Source organism: Ostrea edulis, chromosome 1 (assembly GCF_947568905.1).
Source record: "Ostrea edulis chromosome 1, xbOstEdul1.1, whole genome shotgun sequence".
NCBI classification, from domain to species: Eukaryota; Metazoa; Mollusca; class Bivalvia; order Ostreida; family Ostreidae; genus Ostrea; species Ostrea edulis.
This window is the reverse complement of record NC_079164.1, coordinates 81,414,742-81,437,388: the sequence shown is the minus strand read 5'-3', so window position 1 is coordinate 81,437,388 and position 22,647 is coordinate 81,414,742. Positions and strand designations below refer to the sequence as shown.

General features: G+C 34.9%; 1 protein-coding gene across 1 annotated transcript; it reads right to left on the bottom strand.

Moving 5' to 3' along the window:
* Positions 1 to 803: 803 nt before the first annotated feature.
* Positions 804 to 20,067, bottom strand: LOC125678930 (D-2-hydroxyglutarate dehydrogenase, mitochondrial-like). Its single transcript, XM_048917755.2, has 7 exons — positions 19,726 to 20,067; positions 12,737 to 12,934; positions 8,300 to 8,493; positions 7,732 to 7,900; positions 4,563 to 4,849; positions 3,208 to 3,379; positions 804 to 1,623 (listed from the first exon to the last, which is right to left on the bottom strand). Exons 1-7 carry the CDS (start codon positions 19,970 to 19,972, stop codon positions 1,373 to 1,375), a joined length of 1,518 nt encoding a protein of 505 aa, XP_048773712.1. The 5' UTR covers positions 19,973 to 20,067; the 3' UTR covers positions 804 to 1,372.
* Positions 20,068 to 22,647: the final 2,580 nt, after the last annotated feature.

Sequence of the window (22,647 nt, the reverse complement as noted above, 5' to 3'; positions counted from 1 at the left end):
TATACATGTACTTGCTGGTACATGTTTATCAGACTTCAAATCCTGATGACATTCAAGATTCATGTTGCTTTTGAAATCCAAAGGCCAAAGGTCATTATCACACTAAATACCTATTGCGGCCATTCAAAGCTTCATACTTATAAACTACATGTATATTAAATACGGGCATGTTTTTACTTCTTGAATGCAAGCGTGCATAATTTTCCAAACTGCAACTCGGCCATATTATGCATCTTTGATGCGTTTTAGCTATTTTTTAAAGATGAATTGGTTTATACAAGGGCTGTTCGATATGTAATGTGTATTGTACGATATCTCAAAAGCATTTGACTCAAATAGTGAAATGAACATTACATCCCTTCAAAGTATTCTCTGCGGTTTGAAATACATAATTTCAATATTCTAAACCCATATCCCAACCATTTTTACAACAGTGGTCAACGACTGGCTCTATTGAAATGACTATAAGGTTTGAACTATGTGGAGCTGAAGGCTCGTGTTTATACCATTGGAAAGGTATTGAATAGAGCTATTCAAGAGTATCACCATCCACGAAATCATGCATAGTGTTATCGTGCTGTGGTACAATACACATTACATATCGAACAGCCCTTGTATGTTAAGTTGAAAGGTCAATGCTTTCATAGAAATTTGAATACACTGAAAAGCATATGTTGTTTCTCTACAAAACATTGGTACACATATATGTAAATATTACTCACAATATCCCACGTTGTGCTTTATTTTTCTCTTATCTGTTACCGGAAGATATTAAGGATATTAATTATGAAAAGACAAGGTAATGATGTTTTTTAAATTTTATTTTTGAATCAATAAACAGTTTTAACCATTGATTTGCATTATGACTAGATAGAACTAATGTATTGCCACCACACTGGATGAAGATCTATACTGGATGCTGGAAGTGTTGTGTGTTAATGCGAAATGACAGTAGTCAAGATTACCTAAACATCACTGTAATGACACGACTGATTACTGAAACATCACTAATGACACAACTGATTTGTTTTCATCATACAGGAGTAGAATTGATTTAAACACTCTCTGAGGAGATCTTGTAAATAAAGTACATCTGTTATAAATTATTGACCATATCTCCCTACAGTTAAATCTGACTAACTTGATACCTGTGTATTCTGTTTTACTGTGAATCCCAATTCCATAATTCTCTCTTATTTTTAATATTCTCTACACTGTACAATCTGACATCTTGTCTAATCCAATTCATCTCTCACAGCATGTATAATTAGAAAGGTTTCATTTACAATCATAATATGATTAATAAATACAAATTGTGGAAACTAATCACAGCCATAGCAATCAATACTGGACATAATTCAATGTCTTGTTATTAAAAGTCAGGAAGTACTTTGTAAGGGTTAAGAATCATGTTGGGGTCAAAAGTCTTTTTGATTTGTTTCATCAAGACCACCGCTGACTTAGATTTACTGTGATATATAAACTCTCTTTTCTTGAATCCCAGACCGTGCTCTGCACTGATGCTGCCTTTTCTCTCGGCCACCCAGTCATACAAGAATGGCTCTATCTTATCCATTACTTCAGTACTGTACTCAGGTGACGTCAGATTCAGATGTAGATTTCCTGAAACAAAAACGGAGAAAACCTATAGGTGGTGTGGGTATTGAAGCAGGGACGCCTGTATTACTTGTCAGCTGCTCTCACCACTGCTCTACCTAAGCTGATTGTACTACAATACAACAGGACAAGTAGTTAACTACATCAATATTTGATTTTATTATTGCTAGTATTTTAATAGTACAAGGCCATTGGAGTGCAAATCTCAGAAAATGAATAATTTGGCATAACAGAAAATGGAAAATGTAAAAATTGAAAGGAAAAAATTGTTGAGATCTGAAATACCTGTTATATACCATATATACTCGCCTATAAGTCGGTTGTATATTCTGTAGGCTATTTTGGAGGGATTTGTCATTGACCCACTTATAAGTCGGTATAACTTTTTTCCAAGAATCGATTGACAATTTCAAACATTTTCACCTTAGTTTCAAATAATATTTTGTGCAATGTGCTGATATTTATTCATTTTTTCAACAATTCAATTTCAATAATTTACACTTAAAATGAATAAAATCATTAAAATATGTAAATATTTATACTTTATGCATATAATCTTAGAATACATGAATACTATAATATGTCCAGTCAATGTTAATCATGATAATCGTTGGAGTACGAAGTTGTTAAAAAATACTATACATTACACTGTCCAGAAAAATGCTAATCTTCTTCAGACGGTGGCACCTATAAGTCAGATATAGAGTTTTGGACCAATTTTTAACTCCCAAAAATCCGACTTGTAGGTGAGTATATACGGTATATATTTTTAAAACTTTTATGTGACAAATCTATGACATTACTAAATATCTATATCTGGGTTCAGAATTTTCAGTGGAATTATGTCTCCCCTCTTCCACAGAGAGACATTGTTTTTGTATTTTTTGTCCGTTCATTTGTCTGTCTGTCACAAAATCTTTTGAACGCTTATCCTCCTATATGGCTTATCCGATAGACTTGAAACTTTGTACAGTGCTTCATTGCCATTTGTAGATGTGCATATTGTCGGGATGGGAGGATCCAATTATTTACCGAAAGTTATAGTGGATCTAACAGGGTAGGAGGATGTTTAAATAGCTTGTGAATGCTTCTCCTATATGGCTTATCCGATAGACTTGAAACTTTTTACAATACTTCAATGCCATTTGCAGATGTGCATAATATAAGGACAGGAGGATCTAATTATTTTCCCAAAAGTTATAGTGGATCTAAGAGGGATGGAGGATGTTAGAATAGCATGTGAATGCTTGTGATCCTCCTATATGGCTTATCCGAAGGACTTGAAACTTTATACAATACAGTTTTACTTCAATGCCATTTGCAGATGTGCATATTGTAGGGACAGGAGGATCCAATTGCTTTCCTTAGATTATAGTGGATCTGAGGGGTGGAGGGTGTAAATAGTTTGTGAACACTAATTCTCCTATATGGCTTATCAGAGTTCATAATGTCTATGTTCCCGCTCATGCTTTCTCCTCCATACCATGCAGTAAATTAAGGGGAGGAGGTTTCATTTGGAGCACTACCAATTTGTGGAGACATTTGGTTTTGATAAAAACAATCTCTAGTTTGTAATTAATTTTCCCTCACCATCGCCAACATGTCCATAACCTACAACTCTGGTTACCATGGCACCCAGCCTCTCCCTCATAGCTTCCACCAAACCATAGAAAGAGGAGAGGGGCAGGGAGACATCATACTTGTAACAGTAGCCATCATGTAGGAGCCCCTCCGCAAGTCTCTCTCGCATAGACCAAATATGCTTTAAAAATAAGAATATTGAAAATACAAAATGTAGCTCTGAAAAGTGGGAATGGGTGAATTTACATTTGCTATGATACTGTTGAATGACATTGAGGGATTGAGAAAACAATGATACCAGGTAAATCTGATGGATGCTCCCTAAACTGCATATAGCCAATGAACTACTTCATATGACGAATGACGTTCACAATGATAAATAGCTGTTGAAATGAAGATTTTTTTTCATATATAAGGTAAATGTATATGTCGAATGATGTTGAAATTTAAAAAATTACCTTGAGTGACCTTTGTCTGAAAGCCATTTGCATATTACTGTTGAAATAAGGAATTTTTCCTCATTTAAGGTATATGTTTTGAGTGACTTTGACCTTTTCAAAATGATCTTTAGAGACCTTGGTCCAAAAGATCATTAACTGTTGAAATATTGTTGAAATGAAGGTGGTTTTATCATATATAAGGTATATGTTCTGAGTGACCTTGTCATTTACTAAATGACCATGAATGACCTTTGTATGAAAGCCATTTGCTTGTTACTTATTGTGTGATATACATATGTATAATCAATACCTGTTTAAAAACTGTTGAAAGAAGGAACTTTTGCCTTGCATAAGGTATATGTTCTGAGTGACCTTGACCTTTCCAAAATGACCATGGTCTGAAAGCCATTTGCCTGTTACTTGCGTGTGTGATATATGATCAACACCTGTTCAAAAACTTGAAATAAGAAATTTCTTCCTTATACATGTATAAGGTGTATGAATTGAGCGAACTTTCCCATTCCAAAATGACCTTGATCCAAAAGTCCTTTGCCAAAGGAATATTTGTGATCAATTATGATCAATTTAGAATGAAAGGTTTAGGAGAGCTTGGACAGACACACACAAGAGCAACTATATGCTCCCCCCCCAAAAAAAAATTGCAAGGAGCATAAAAATAGCATGTTGATGGGATCTGTTCATGGGAGATTTGAATTCATGGGCATGTCCCATTCAGTGTGCCACAAAAATTGAATCCCATTAACAAATTTCTTCTACATTTACTTCTTCTTATGGCTGCATAAAGAGTTCTATTTTTAAATACATTATCCTGACTTTTATGCATCTAGAAAAGTCTAAAACATAGTTGTCCTAATAACTATGTAAGTGAAAAAGAGCCTCTTTATTAATAACTTAAAGCCTTACCTGAATTTTTGTTAGCTCTGTTGCCACTGTTCCATCTTCCACAAGCCCAGAACCCATGACATGCTCCAAGAAATCATTGAGTTTTTCTTCATCATGACTTCCATTAGATCCCGACGTTTCAATCAACACATAGTAAGGAAAATCTTCAATAGGACTTGCCAGCTTCAAGTTCTCCTTGACCAGCGTCATTGATTGGGAATCCATGAATTCAAATGCTGACAAAACTTCTCCTAGTCTGTGTCGGCTCTCTTTGAATACATCCAGCACCGTCTGAAATGACTGGCATCCTACAAAGTTAATAGATATCTACAATCTCTATTTCATTATTTTAGAATACATCCAGCACCATCTCAAATGATTGGCATTCTACAAAGTTATTAGATATCTACAATCTCTATTTCATTATTTTAGAATACATCTAGCACCATCTGAAATGACTGGCATCCTACAGAGTTAATAGATATCTACAATCTCTATTTCATTGAATACATCTAGCACCGTCTGAAATGACTGGCATCCTACAGAGTTAATTGATATCTACAATCTCTTTCATTATTTTAGAATACATCTAGCACTGTCTGAAATGATTGGCAACCTACAGGGTTAATAGATATCTACAATCTCTATTTCAATGAATACATTCAGCACTGTCTGAAATGATTGGCATCCTACAAAGTTATTAGATATCTACAATCTCTAATTCATTATTTTAGAATACATCCAGCACCGTCTGAAATGACTGGCATCCTACAGAGTTAATAGATATCTACAATCTCTATTTCAATGAATACATTCAGCACTGTCTGAAATGATTGGCATCCTACAGGGTTAATAGATATGTATGTATCTACAATCTCTATTTCATTATTTTAGCATTCAAAAAATGTTTACTTGGAAAGGGTTTGAAAATTCATAAAGATTATGGTGCATATTGTTGAGGGCTTCTTATCAAAAATTCTGTTGTGATCTGTGCAACAGCTAACTAGGGACTCTCCACTGTGTCAAACCCAATGCCTTATCAACTGGTCTAGGGGGTCACTAGATAGTGCTGATAGGAATGTGATATTCTGATTCACTTACTACATCAGAGCCATCTACAGTGTATACCAGTAATTTTATATAAAATTACAAATTTAAATGAGGATTATCATATAATGAAAATAGTAAACATTTGATGTTATACTTGTCTTTCATGCCAAATACTTTTAATAATCTAATTGACTGAGAAATATTTGAAAAAACAATCTCTGAAAGTAAAAACCACACCCTCCGAGGTGATAATTATTTAATTAGTAATCGGAAACATTACTGTACCATAGGTAATATGATGAACAATATCAATATCATATGTGCCAACCACATTTCTCATACTTTGATGTAAAATGCTTGAATCCAATTCATGAATTGGTCAAAAAATGGTTGAAAAAACTGTGTTTCCCAGTGAAAGTAAACAAACACTCCAGGGTGATAGTATCTAGCCACGGGAAACATTCCTTGACAACGGGCGATAATATAGAAAATGATCACGTGTGTCATATTGATACGCGTACAGTTTGCTGAGTAGATTTTTTTAAAATATTGTTTGAGTGGTTGAAATAAATGCTGTCCTCCAAATATGGCAGATTATGATTTTTTTTCTTTTACTTTATATTCAAACATGTGAGACATTTACCGTATATATTCGCCTATAAGCCAGATTTTTGGGAGTTAAATTTTGGTCCAAAACTCATGTCAGACTTATAGAAGTGTCCAAAGAAGATTAGTATTTTTCTGGATGAAGTAATGTATAGCCTAGTATTTTTTAAACAACAAAAACATGGATGAAATAAACAAAATAGTAACTGTTTTTAATTTGCAGAGAATAAAACGTGAAATATCGATGTCATATCCCAAAACGTTATTGGAACACGAATAAGTACATAAGAGTATTAATAAGAAATTGATTTGTTGGGGGGAAAATATCAAATATTGGCGCATTTCTCAAAATATTATTTGAAACACAGATAAAAACATTAGTCTAGCATTGATTTGAAATTGTCAACCGATTCTTGAAAAAAGTTAAACCGACTTATGAATGGGTCATTGGCAATTCCCTCCAAAATAATCTAAAAACTATACAACCGACTTAAACGCGAACTGACTTATAGGCGAGTATATACGGTAGACATCATGTGATGACAGAAATGTGGACAGAAGTTGTGAATATTGAAAATGCTTATTGAATTGAAAATGCAAATTTGTATATGATTCATTGATATGCAAACAAATTAAATTAGGACTATACACAGAATATTACACATTCGACTTGGGATCGGTAGGGGACATGTATTGGGATCGGTAGGGGACATGTATCGAGATCGGTAGGGGACATGTATCGAGATCGGTAGGGGGCATGTATTCCTATGTAATACTCACAGAGTGCTTGTTCTTTTTAGTGCATTTGGAGAAAGAGAACTTCCACTACATATATCACAAAGTGTCTATTGTTATGTAAAATATATCACAAAGTGTCTATTGTCATGTATAATATATCACAAAGTGTCTATTGTCATGTATAATATATCACAAAGTGTCTATTGTTATGGGTTAACTTATGTTTAGTTGAAAAAATGTTAAATCATATCCAAGCTACACAAGCAAAAACTTAATTTCCACAAAAATAGCATACAAGACAAACAAATTAACATCAACAGTAAATATGTAAGCATCCTCACATAGTATAATTTCAAAACTTTTCACATCATGACTACTGGGCCACAACATGGGTTTGAATTCTAACATAAGAAATGTATTAAGATACATCTTTAATAAGCTTGAAGAATGGCAAGAATACAATTTCTCAAATAAATATGAAAGCATCCTCATTTAGTATAGTTTCAAATTCATTCAAACCTTGACCATGAAAAACAGGGTATATGCACAATGGTTTGAATTAAGTACAGGCAAACTGAACAATTGCTTCCCCCTTCACGGCTGTTTTGTGTAGAACATGTTGGGTATTAGTTCCCTTTGGCATAATACATACATGTATATCGGTGTGGCCACAGGGAATATATATATGCTCTATAAAGTGTGAAGTAAAGGTATTTCCAAAGCTATGGGCCAGGTCAAAGTTTTTGTGACAGTCTGATAGACCAGGGAAAAGGTTTATGTTAAACAAGTTCTGTACCTAAAAATGCTACTGAGACAGTTTGAGGTTTCTGAGGACAGTTCAAGGAGACTGCAGTGATGATTCCCAGGGTTCCCTCTGATCCTATAAATAGTTGCTTGAGGTCATATCCTGTGTTGTCCTTTCTGAGAGTAGATAGACAATCCATCACCTCACCGTCAGCCAAAACCTAAAATATAGACTGTGTATAAAGAATGGTTTGTGTGACATTCACCAAGAAATTATCTAGTTTACACAGAACTTAAACCTGACAAAGCTTGATTATCTTGATCTACCTAGTTATTATGTTATTTTTGAAGTAATGAAAGGTGAAGATAACGAACAGTGATCAATCTCATAACTCCTATAAGCAATACAAAATAGATAGTTGGGCAAACACGGTCCCCTGGACACACCAGAGGTGGGATCAGGTGCCTAGGAGGAGTGAGCATACCCTGTTGACCGGTCACACCCATCATGAGTCCTATATCTGGATCAAGTAAATGGAGTTATCTGTAGCCAAAATTAGTGTAAAACATGTTACTTTTGAAGTAATGAAATGTGTTTATAATTTATGTTACGAACTCACAGCTTCCAGTCCAAGAACATTCCCGTGAAGAGATCCGTATCTCAGCAACCGGACACCCCCAGCATTAGTGGCTACATTGCCTCCAATATGACAGCTTCCTTTGGCACCAAGATCAATAGGAATGGTAAGTTTGTAGTTCGATAAGTAGTCTTCTATACTAGCTAACACACATCCAGCCTGACACACCAATGTCCCTGTGAAGATCAATAGTTTAAAATGATAATTAGCAATAAAATTCTACTTCTGTTACAAAATAATGGATGATTCTAATGTTACCAAATTTATATATTATTTATATAAGTAATGTTACATTTTGTATGCACTATGTCTAAGTGTAGTCAGGGTTCTAACATAGTGCACTCTCTTAAACTATGTCAAATCCCCAACTAAAATTTTCGCATAGTGTACACAAAATGTAACATTACATGTGTAATTTTTAATATGCTGTCTGTCAATATTAGGGTTTAGTATAAATTTTACATTTCAACTCCGAATACGTTTTCAATGTCGATTGTTGTGGATACTTTATATGTGATATTGATTAGTTTATCATTTTAATGGCCCATAATTATTGTAGTCTTTTTCAAAGAACATATTAGTATGTAAAACTTTGATCCCCTATTGTGGCTCCATCCTACCCCCGGGGCTCATGATTTTAACAAACTTAAATACAGCATGTATGCACTGTCATTCAGGAAGCTTTTATGTAAATATAAACTTTTCTGGCCCAGTTGGTCCAGTGATTCTTCAGAAGATTTTTAATTATTTTCCCTATATATTCGCATGTAAAATTTGATCCCCTATTGTGGCCCCTTCCTAACCCCAAGGGTCATGATTTTTACAAACATGAATTTCAACTTTGTCAGGAAGCTTTCATGTAAATTTCATTTCTTCTGGCCCAGTGGTTCTTGAGAAGAAGATTTTTAAATGACCCCACCCTCTTTTTGCATTTTTGTGATTATTTTCCCTTTGAAGGGGAATGGCCCTTCATTTGAACAAACTTGAATCCCCCTCACCTAAGGATAATTTGTTAGATTGAAATTGGACAAGTGGTTCTGGAGAAGATGTTCCTATATATCAACATGTAACACTTTTACCCTCTTATGTGGCCCCATCCTACCTTGGGGGTGGGAGGTGGGGGAGGCATGATCTGAACAAATTTGAATCTACTATAAATTAGGAGGCTTTCACCTAATTCTCTACTCATATGGCCTGGTGATTTTTGATATGATTTCTAAAGATTTTCCATATATATTCGCATGTAAAATTTGATCCCCTATTGTGGCCCCACCCTACCCCCAGAGGTCATGATTTTGACAAACTTGAATTTCCACTATGTCAGGAAGCTTTCATGTACATGTAGATTTCAGCTTTTCTGGCCCAGTAGTTCTTGAGAAGAAGATTTTTAAATGGCCCCACCCCAATTTTGCATTTTAGTGATTATCTCTCTCTTTGAAGGGAGCATGGCCCTTCATTTCAACAAACTTGAATCCACTTCATCCAAGGATGATTTGTTCCAAGTTTGATTGAAATTGGCCCAGTGGTTCTGGAAAAGAAGATTTTCCTATATATATATATATATATATATATATATATTCATATTACAAATCACATTTTCCTCTATGAACCAACCAATTTCAGCGCGCGACACAATCCGTTCACATTGACTATGAACGGATTATGAACTAGCTTAAAGCATGCGGCTGAGAGCGTAATGATTTGAAAAAAAACTGTTACAAAGATCTCGCAAGTCACACCTTTGGATTAAGATTGTAAACTTACATGGATTATCATCCTAATCTTGCAGTCTCCTACCTCCAAAATACAGTGCACCTTGCAATGTTGATAAAAGGCAGGGCGAGACAAAATGTGACGTCATGTCTATGTGTTGACATACGTCACAATAACAACTGTGACAGAGGCTAGGAGTTCGTTTTATGCAACAAAATAGAAGCAGTGTAAACAAAGAGTGTTTTACTAAATGAATATAAATATAAGAAATGAACATCACTTTTGAGTTGTTCATGGTCAATATATATTGAACGGATTTGGATTTGAGGCAAATTCTCTGTGAATCGCTAGCGCGATTCACAGAATTTGCCTCAAATCCAAATCCGTTCATACTGACCATGAACAGCTCAAAAGTGATGTTCATTTCTTATATATATATATATATATATATATATATATATATATATATATATATATAAAACACTGAAAAGGCCACGGCACTCTTGGTTATTTAAAACAAGTGTCGTGACCTTTTCAGTGCTTTTATAAATTTCTTTACTGGCCTTGTATCTTCTTAGATCCGACACTTTAAGAAAGTAGGATGTTGTTGGGTTTTCGTGCTTTTATATATATATATCAGCATGTAAAACTATGATTCCCTATTGTGGCACCACCCTACCCCCGGGGGCCATGATCTGAACAAATTTGAATCTACACTATGTCAGGAGGCTTTCATCTAAATATCCACTCTTGTGGCCCAGTGGTTCTTGAGAAGAAGATTTTTAAAAGATTTCCTTTATATATTCGCATGTATAACTTTGATACCCTATGGTGGCCCCAATGACCCCCTAAGGAGTCATGCTTTGAACAAACTTGAATCTCCACTATGTCAGGAGGCTTTCATGTAAATTTCAGCTTTTCTGGCCCAGTGGTTCTTGAGAAGAAGATTTTAAATGACCCCACTCTTTTTTTGCATTGTTGTGATTATTTCCCCTTTGAAGGGACATGGCCCTTCATTTGAACACACTTGAATCCCCTTCACCCAAGGATGCTTAGTGCCAAGTTTGGTTGAAATTGGTCCAGTGGTTCTGGAGAAGAAAATGAAAATGTGAAAAGTTTACGCTGACGACAGGGCTTGAAACTAGCTTTTAATGTCACCAGTCCAGTTGGATTGATGGGATATAATTTCAACCAGTCTGTAGAAAAATTTACCTGTCCACCAGAGTTTTCCAGAAATAATTCAACATATTTCTTTAATGTAATTAAAATGAAATATGTAATTTTACTCAATATGCCTCAGGCAATATTGTAATACTTACGTGAGATTTATATTTACTATAAATGGGGTTTGCCTGATGTCTACAGAGGAATGTCAAATGTGCATTTAAGATTCATAAGTATATTTTCCAGAATGACGTTTTACAAAATAGACCAGTCCCATCGGACTAACTAAAACAAATGTCAGTCGGTCCACCAGACTTTTATCCAGTCACAGACTGACAAGCATGTCAATTTCGAGTCCTGGTCCGACAACAGACAAATTTTGATCAGGAAAGCTCACTTGAGCCTTCGGCTCAGGTGAGCTAAAAACTTACAACGATAGACATTTAAAACCAGAATAAACTAAATTGTGCCATAACCAACACTTTATAGGGAAAAAAACCCAAAACCAAATAGTGAAAAATGTATTGCATTTAGAAATGTAAAATTGTGCATGTTTAATAATAATAAACAAGATGAGTTTGTGAAACACAAATGCCCCCGATAATGGCCAATTCCAAAGATGGCCAAGGTCACAAGGACAAATATCTTGGTACCAGTAGAAAGATCTTGTCTCAAGAAAAATTCATGCGCAATATGAAAGCTCTCATATTTACCATTTAGAAGTTATGACCAATGTCAATCTTTTTAAAAGTAGGTCAAATGTCAAGGTCAAAAGGTTTAGCACCCACAGAAAGGTCTTGTCACAAGGAATACTCATGTGAAATATCAACGCTCTACCACTTACTGTTCAAAAGTTATTAGCAAGAATAAATTCTTTTAAAAGTAGCTAGGTCAAACATTTACTGTTCAAAAGTTATTAGCAAGGTTAAAGTTTCAGACAGAATTACAGAATGACAGACAGGACAAAAACAATATGCCTCCCTCCCCCCATTTTCAATCTCAAGGGCATAAAAAACCCAACTGGATATCATTATGGTTAATTCTGGTGGTGACTTTCACTTATAATTACTTTTGGATGCCCCCCCCCCCCCTCCTAATAAACATAATGATGACGAAGTATAACAACCAACAACTTGACATGGGGCTGGTAGGGACATGTATTGCTGTGCAATACTTACAGAATGCTTGTTTCCATCTGTAACTAAATGGAATAGATACTATTATATCATCCCCAACTGTAACCATATTGAAAGTTACATTACCATTTACTTATCAACTGTAACATTATTCCCCAGGTGTAACTAAATGGAATAGATACTATAATATCATCATATTGTAAGTTACATTACCATTTATCTATCAACTGTAACTATAAGTGGAGAGTGATGTCATTACATCATTCCCTAGATGTAACCAAATGGAAAGGTGTTGCAAGAAATATTACATTATCACCAATCTGTAACAATATGGATACGGAGATAATAATGTTAGTTCTAAATACATCTGCCACTTAGAGTGCTGCAAAAAATTATGTCTACAAACCTGATATTTCATCAAGGCTGATGATCTTATTCATCAGTTGTGTCGATATCACAATTTCATCAAACACTGGCACACTGCCTCCTACAAGGCCTGTGTTACCTCCCTGAGGAACCACGGCTAGCTTCTTCTCATTGCAGTATTTCAATATGCCCGATACTTCCTCAGTGGACTTCGGTCTCAATACAACCTGACTAGCACCTGTCCAAGAAAAAATGTATGAGAATTATTTTACTATGTCTTTATAAATTTCTATTCAATTTGTTATTATTCCAATATTAATATTGACAGAGCAGCGATTCAGATTGGTGTTGGCCATTGGCAAATGGCTGATGAAAATAAAAATGGCCAACTAAAAGTCAACTGAAAGGCCGAAATGGCCTATCAAGTTTGGTTTGTTGGATAGAGTGACCAATAATTTTTTTGTTTGTTTCCTGGGCACACTAAAGTAATTTATAAGTTTTAATATATATTGAAATATGAGGGGAAGGTCTCTTGGATATTTCAAAATAGAAAAGCAGGGGTACGTTCAGACTTAAGGATAGAGACATGAATATATAAATTAAGACTAAGTATATATACAAAACATTACTGAATTTATGCAGATTCTCTTTTTATATCAAATTTTTATAAAGATTCACAAATCTTAACATCAGATATCAAAGGTTCCACGATAGACCATGACATGGTATACCATGATAAAAACACCATATGGTAAAGTGAAATCATTGTTTGGTTTATCCAGGTCGGATTTATATGAACCAGTTTCACGGTGGTGAATCATGTGACTTTGGCATGACCTAGCTATTATCCGAAAAATTACAACGAAAGTCAACACAAGGGAAAATTCAAACAAACAAGTAACACCTTTATCAATAACGAATTTTCATATAACTTATATCAACATTTGAGGGCTTTTCTCAGGAACAAATCTATATTAAAATGGTAGTTCTATGTGCGATAGAAGGGAGGTTGACAAAACATGGACAGTCATGGACGCATGGAAATAGAATAAAATAGTACAAATCACGGATTCATTTTGTACGGATGATAAAAATTTCTGTGCATTTTCTTTAATATAGAATATACTATTGATTTGTGACATCAAACATACTTTGAATTTTTTTGTGCATGTAGGTATTGAGGTACAATCTATCAGTCACAGAAATTTTCCGTACTTTGTGACGTCAATGCAATTGTTTCATCATATCATAAACATATGAAATACAGATGGAAGACTATATTTCTTTCAATACAAGTACGATATTTCATTTTAATCATTATAATTTATTTCATATATAATACATACGTAAACCTAAATTTTTCAATAAAAACAAATTTACAGAATTTCCATAACTTTGGTATCCGTGAATCCGTGACTAAAAAAATCTGTCCGTGACTTTAAAGAATTTTTCGGGTGCGTCTTTTTATCACAAGGAACCACAAGGATACCACAAGGAACCACAAGGATACCACAAGGATACATCATTGACATCCCATTCAATCTTAATGAATCTAGATATGGCTTATATGCATTTTTAGGTCATCTGAGTCACTCAGGTGACCTATTTCTATCTGTTTTGTCCAGCATTGTGTCTTAAGTTTGTGTCATAATTTTTTTAACTTTCTCAACTTTTTCTCCAGAACTGCTTAATCAGTTTCAAACAATTTTGGTTTTGAATTACCCATATTATCATCTATTGGTGAAGTGACACAAAAATTGTGAATTTCAGGATCTCTGTCTCCTGGGGCCTGAGGGGTGGGACTTCAAAAGAAATTGAAGTAAACTTTGAAAATCTTTTCCCATACTCCTGGAAATCAAACAGTAAAGATGTTGGCTTGATTGTAAAGAGCATAGGGCTTTCCATCGAAGTTATGAAATTTATGGCCTAAGGATCAGGGTTTCTGGAGTTAGGGACTGGGACTCTATTGACCATATAGTGAAAGTGCATAAATTCTTTAAAAACCTGCTCTCCTTCATTAAATTTAGCAGATGAACAAAGTGCATGATTATGATGAGCAAGGGTGCTTCTTCCAAAATTGTGATATTCATGGTCCAAACCCCTTGGGTCAGGGGTTCTGAAGTTAGGGTGGGGCTCCATTAATATATTGAAAATGCATTAATTCTTTAAAAGTATTCTCTGCTCCTTGTTATTTAGCCGACAAACTTAGTGTTATATTATGATGAGCAAAGGAGCCTCTTTCTAAATTGTGAAGTTCGTGGCGCCTGGGTCAGGAGTTCCAAAGAAGGGTGGGGCTCTATTAATTCTATATTTAAAATGCATTAATTCAATCTTTTAGAATCTTCTTCTCTCTAGTCGGTTTTTGACAAACGAACTAAATGCACAGTCAAGTGTAAAAAGCAAAGGTGTTTCATCTTAAAATTAAAAATTCATGGTGCCTGGGTCTGAAATAAGCCAGGGCTTTATTGTTCGTATTTGGTGAAAATGCACCAATTCTTTGAAACCTCCCTACTTCTTGATTTTCAACAGAATGAATTATCTCTATATTCAGTTATGAATATAAATATATGTTAATGAAATGCAAAAATTTGAATGGGTATAATGAAACAGTTAAAAAGTATATCATTGAGGGAGTTAGAAAATTTCCAGTTCCCCTCAACCAGACTATTTCCCTTACCTTAGGAAGTATTCGAGGTAGCCTTCCTGCTAGTGGGGAATAGGGGCTATATTAAGCCAGTCCCCCTCCCCCCCCCCCCCTAAACAAAACAAAAAACATAGTGGTGCTCCCCTCTGTGTTTGATTTGGATTTAATTGATATCGTAGATACATTACATTTTCATCATTTCCTGAAATTGAAGGTTAAGTTTGTCTAACATAAAAGTATCAAGGAACTCTCAGAAAAATTGTGTTACAAACTGATAGTTTGCATAGAAAGTCACATCTTTGTTCGATAAATATAATCTTAGCCAATTATTTATTACATTAATTCATATCCCAGATGTAAAATATGAAAAAAACTTTATCAATTTAAAAAGCAGTTTCCAGATAAGTGCTATTTAAATAAACTATTGTACCTCTTACTATCCCACTAGTACTGTTACAAAAAGTTCAAATTATTCATGATAGATTTGCTATTAATTTATTTAACATAATGATTTCAGAATGCTGTCATCATTTGTTTTGCAAATTAGGTTACAGTGCTACATTTGCTATATTGTATCCAAATATCGGACCAAATTATTATGTTAGGGATTAAAAATTAATATCTTTCATCAAAAGTTGACAAATAGAAAATATCTCTTTATTATTAGGTATGAAATGACATTTTTAAATGGTCATTGGCACACCTTCACTGAATCTGGGCAATAAGTACCTTTACAATTTAAAAAGGGTATATGGGGGGAGGGGCACTAGCCCTTAAGCAAACAGTTTAATTTAAAGTTTTTTTCTTCGGTTAAAATGTAAGTCTGAATGTAGGAAATAACTCATAATAGTAAATTTTTTATAGTTCATTGAATGATAGAAATAATTCTAATCTAATATGCTATAATTTGGATCTATGTATTGGCTTCTATATGTATTGACAAGATATGGGAAATGGAGGAAATTCGGGTTAAAATTATGATCATAGCAATGTGGTGTTAGGAATGAATTAATCATGCAACACTTCTAAATTGGTTAAATTAAAGGAATCTGTGGATGCTTAGATCATTTGAAACCTCCACTAATCTTTTGAACTTAATTTATAATACATGTGGTCCTGAATCCAGAAGTTTTTCACCTACAGGATCCCCCATTTCACTGTTAAATGAACAATATGGTCCAGTGACTCTCATATACACTGCATGAAGATACTTTACATACACTGCAGTATCAATAGGATACTTTGGTGTGTCATTAGGTCACATTAGGATGTCATTTGGGGTGTTAATAGGGTTCCTTGTGGTACCATGTGGTGTTAATGGAGTTACTTGGGGTGTCAATAAGGTTGTAAGGGGTGCCTTGGGTGTCATTAGGGTTCCATGGGGTATCTTAAGGTGACACTGGTGTCCCTTGAGGTACCCTGTGGTATCCTTGTGGTATCCTTGTGGTAAAAAGATGTGCCCGAATTTTTCCGTGATTTGAATGCAATTTCCGTGATTCCTTGTTGCCCTCACCATATAAACATGCGAAATTTATATTTCTTTCATAATACAAGTATTATAATATTTTATTTCAATTGTTATTTCATATAAATTCTTCAATAAAGGCAATTTACAGAATTTTTGTAACTTTGGTATTCACGAATCTGTGACTAAAAAAAACATGATCTGTCCGTCGCTAAAAAAATATGTGGGTTGATGTCCGTGCAAGTGTTTTGTATTTGTTGAATGCCTGAATATGGATTCATGTTTAATTGTACAAAGTGTCGCCAGTGGTTGAACATCCATGATGTCAAAATTCAACACTTAGTAGTAAACAAATTAGGAAGTCAAAAACAATTAAATGTATGGATTGTAAGAGTTTGTAAATGATATATGATGTTTTGGAATTTCTTGTAATTCTTTACACATAAATACACTTTTTAAATTCACAGAAATTTTTATCATCCGTGCAAAATGAATCCATGATTTGTATCATTTATTTATTTCCATACATCACAAATTAAGGATTGAGAAAAAAAATTTCAGTCACAGTATCACAGATACCAAAGTTTGTGAAAATTCTGTAAATTGAAGATTTTATATAAAATAACGATAAAATACTTGTGTTTACTGTGTTATGAAAGAAATATAGTCTACCTTCTGTAAATTTTGCATGTTTATAATGTGATGAAGGCAATATTGCATACAAATCATGGACAGATTTTTGTGACAATGCACAGAAAAATTTCCGTGACGGATAGATTCTACGAATTCTAGTCAACTCGGCCCCTGGAAAACTCGGCCCCTGGTGAACTCGGCACTTGGTGAATTCGGCACTTAGTGAATTCCGCACTTGGTTAACTTGGCACTTAGTGAATTCATCACTTGTTTTATGAATATAAAAATAATGTGTATCCTAAACTGCATTTCCTATGCGTTATGTATATCGTATGTTTATTAATTCTTTGTAAAAAAAATTATACCTGAGCTGTATGGTTTATGGTAATAAACAATACAATACTTCCAAACTATTCAATACTAATTATGTTTATTATTCTAACATATCACCTGTACAGCTCATGGTAATAGAGGGCGAAGCCCTCTCACGGCCCAAAGGGCCGTGAGAGCGGAGCTCTCCCTATAGGTAACACGTATATACATATTTAAAAGGAAAATATAGGAAAATAATGAAAAATTAAACCATACCTATGGAACTTGAAAAGTTTAGTACTAATGGCGTCGATTCGAATACTATCGCGTGGACATGTATTTCTCCATTTTGAATCTCGTCTACCCTAGTTCACGTCGTTCTGAGATGTTACATAAAATCCGTAAAAGCATATAAATCTTATTTTCTTAATCATATATAATCACTCCACCATTAACGTCATGTTTGTTGTTGTGGTTGAAACGCTATGTTTGTAAATTTGCTAAATAACGACGCTGAATATGACGTCACAATGTACTGTTTACATCAATTGCGTTATATTTCCCGCGTTCAATATATAGGCGGATCAAATATCCAAAATTAGGAGCTTTGATACATCTCCGTCCTCGTGCTAACTTCAGGTTGTTTTTGTTCTGTTTTGGATATAGTTACTTTAAATGCCAAAATTTGTTTGCTTCGCCCTCAAACACGGTCACGCCGTAAAACATATTAAGTAATACAATACAATAACTGCCAATTTGATGAATATAATCGATGCATATGTTAGCCATTTCCCAAGTTAAGAGTATAAAGTGTACACATATGTATACCAATCTTGATTTTCATTCAAGAATATTGCCAATTACATGTGAAAATATTAATTGATACTATATAATCTGGTTATCTGTATGTGACAATTCCAGAGTTCTGATCTCTTGTGAAATGTTGCAAAACGATAAAAACATTGCATGTGAATTCAAAAATATAATCAAAATTATCGCATGAATATTACTCAAGATATTGTTACATTATGGAATATAAATCAGTTATTTGTGTGCGTGTTGTTCTTTTTTTAAAAAAAGCAATCTGAATATAAAGAAATTGTTGTAGGTTGTTGTGCGAAAAAAAAATTCAAAATGTACCTTCCATCTTCGTACTTCTAGGAACACTGAAACCTGCGCGGTCAGGGGTCTCCTCATTACCCCCTCGTAATATGATCACCTCACGCGCCCTTGTGTACAAGGAACCCTTATACAACCACCTTGTTGTTTTAGCAATTTCATCGCTGAGTTATGTAGGAACTTTGATGGAAATAGTTATCAAAACGTACACCACAGCATTCTTAGATTTAATCCGAGATTCCTCTGACTCTTACCCCCGCTTTTATATTTGACATGTGCGGGGGAGAGTCAGAGCGGACTCCATATTGAAAAGTGGGAATTCAGCGACACCAGCTGGTGTCGCTGCTTTACCTACCTCTTACAACTTTATTTCGCGGACCCATCTTCCAAGACGCGAGGATTCAGTTATCGGAAGATTATTCTACAAATACATCATGATTAATACGATGCTATCGCCGTTTAAACGATGGAATTTTGTGTTTATATGTGCTGACGTCATGCTCAAAGAAATCAAATGGCGAGGCGGCGATCTAATTCAAGTGATGCTCCATTTGTCGGTGTTAGGGCCGTTTAAACGGCGATAGCATCGTATTAATCACGATCTATTTATAGATTTATCTTCCGATAACTGAATTCTCACGTCTTGGAAGATAGATCCGCGAAATAAAGTTGTAAGAGGTAGGTAAAGCAGCGACACCAGCTGGTGTCGCTGAATTCCCACTTTTCAATATGGAGTCCGCTCCGACTCTCCCCCGCACATGTCAAATATAAAAGCGGGGGTAAGAGTCAGAGGAATCTCGGATTATCTTAGATTAACCTACTATTGGTTCATACAAAACGCTTGAGAGTACATTACCTCTACAAGTTTTCAACCAGTCTGTGTTGTATCCTTCTAATGAATCTGTTAGCACTCTTCCTGGAAGAAGTCTTTCAAATGTAGCAATATCACTGTTCTGCACAATACCATATTGTCCCCTTTTCACATTGGGATAGCGAACACTGGTAAGTTCCACTAACCGTCTCGTTGATGTTTGAAATTGTCTTACTAAAATTGTTTGGAGAACAGTTCTGTTCATAATACAACATCGTTTAACACTATTCATTATGTCAATTTGTGCTGACAACGTTACATCTCAGTAAAACAGATAAGACACTACCGTGACTGCGGCTGGTATTTACACAGAGCCGAGTGCTTATATACCGGAAATTTCGGGTGAACGGTATTTTAAAAATGTGTCAAACAGAAGATAAAAATCCGGAGTTTCGTGCCGTACTCTGTACAACCGAGAAGTTCTACTTCTTTGCTTCTTCTTCTGAAGTGACGGGTGGCTATTACGGCTTTGCCTCACTTGCGTTAAAAAGCATGTGCGCGAAAGGGAGTCCATGTCGCTATAAAATTTACAAGTGTAAAATTTGGTAAAAATCATGCTCTGCTCAGGGGCGGATCCAGGAATTGCGGTTACGGGGGACGCCACTTTATGAGGCAGGGAGTGAAGCCCCCGCAAGCTCCTGGAGTTTATAGGGCTTGAAATATGTCACCTATTTAAGTCATTTGTACTATTTCTAAGGGTTTCTAGAAAAAATTAAGTTCTCCCAATAAAGTAATTCAAGAAATAAAAAAAAATTGACATTTATTTCTCCGGGAGTCAGTGGCGGATCTAGACCTTACTGTGTGTGTGTGTGTGTGTGTGTGTGTGTGTGTGTGTGGGGGGGGGGGGTGTCGAGGATCAAAGGGCCGAAGGGGGAGGGCCTCCCCCGGGTAATTTTAAAGAGATTTCTAAAGCATTTTCGACTGAAATTCTTGTTCCTCCCCCGGGAATTTTTTTTTTTTTAAAAAAGATTGATTTAAAATGGAGCATTTTAATGCATTTTTGAATGAAATTCTTGTTCCTCCCCTGGGAAAATTTTAAAAAGATATATAGATTTAAAATGGGGCATTTTTGACTGAAATTCTTGTTCCTTCTTCCTTTCATTTATAGTCACCACATCCTTTATCGGTTTCGGTGTGGTAAAAAAAAAAAAAAGAAGGGGAGGGGGTGTTCCGACCCCCCACACCCCCCTAAATCCGCCACTGGGAGTGGGAGAAATTATTGCTTCTTTTATCGTTTAGTACATTTTTGTAAACAATATACCACGATTTACCTTAAAGAACAAGGGACGTTATTGGCCGACCATATTTTGCAGGTAGAAAGGTGATAATTTTCTGGTTTCATTTATATATAACATGTACCATTTATTTGTTGCTGATATTGAGAAAATAACGTTACAATATTGCATTGTTAACTCTGACGCTGTCTTCCGACGATCGCTTTTTCGGAACGACGTCATCGACGTTATAGGATTTACGGTACCGTGGTCCTTCTAGAATATTTTTCTAAAAGTTACAATTTTAACTTTTTATATAAAAAATACTCATTGAGATCAAAGACTATTAAAAACTGACATGCTATGGAAAATACATTATGCATTTAGATGTAACTTTATCGTGTTCATAGACACCTAGGGAGTCTCGTCAGAGGTCAAATTCTTAACCCATTTGTATGGCAAGCCCTTTTACTATTTATTCATAAAATAAGATATCTCTTTAAATAAGAGAGATATCTTTATTGCATGGTTAAAGAGATATCTCTGTAAGTTAGAGAGATATCTTTTTACGCTAGGGAGATATCTCTTTTGTTTAAAAAGATATCTCTTTAAACAAAAGAGATATATCTTTTGATTAAAGAGATATCTCTTTAAGCAAATGACATATCTCTTTACGCTTGATAGATATCTCTTTCTCTTTGAGAGATATCTCTGAAAGTTAGAGAGATATCTCTCAAAGCTAGAGAGATATCTCTCAGAGAGAAAGAGATATTTCTCTAACTTAAAGAGATATCTCTTTTTACATCGATAGAGAGATATCTCTTTACGCTCTCTCAGAGAGAAAGAGATATCTCTCTAGCGTAAAGAGATATATCTCTATCGATGTAAAAAGAGATATCTCTTTAAGTTAGAGAGATATCTCTTTAAGTTTTCAAAAAGAGATATCTCTTTGATATTATAGGGTTATTGAACTTATATTGGTGAATATTGGCACGAGTTGGCTGTCAAAATGCACGAGCTTGCGGTTCAATAATCCTTTAATTATATAGTTAAAGTATTTAGTTGTTAAATTATATCCCTTTTCACTCAAAGTACTCCAAAACAGACGAGAATTCATCAATATTGGCATCTAAGGTGAAGGTGTGCAATAACAGCATGCATTTCTTAACTGTTCAATATTTAACCCGTCATTAATGCATGAAGCAAATTGATTTTGTAAATGGGGACATCATAATTTATGTACAGTAAAACATTTTGCTTAAGTAAATATCAAATACCGGCTCTGTCAGATTCGGAGGACCATCGTCTGCCATTTTGGCTTGTTTACGTCGTTACGGTAACGTCAATATTGAACGCTCATACTCGGAATGTTTCGGGCGCATACAATTTACTCAATGCAAAGTTAACGTTCAATAAATTCTCAGGATATTGAACGCTAACATTCTCTAGATTTTACGCAGATTTTATAATAGACTATTTATAAAGAGATATCTCTTTAGATTTTACACCCGGTGATCATAATGACTTCTCCCTGTTGCATTGTCAGTGAAATGATGTAACCCTATTTTTTAACCAAGCAAAATACTTCTAGCCTACAAATGGCGGGAAAGGTTGAAGAGGTGGTTGGGGTAATATTGTCAAGTTGCCGAGAGGCGAAATCTAGTCTAGCTCGCATATTTCATCAATTTATTGT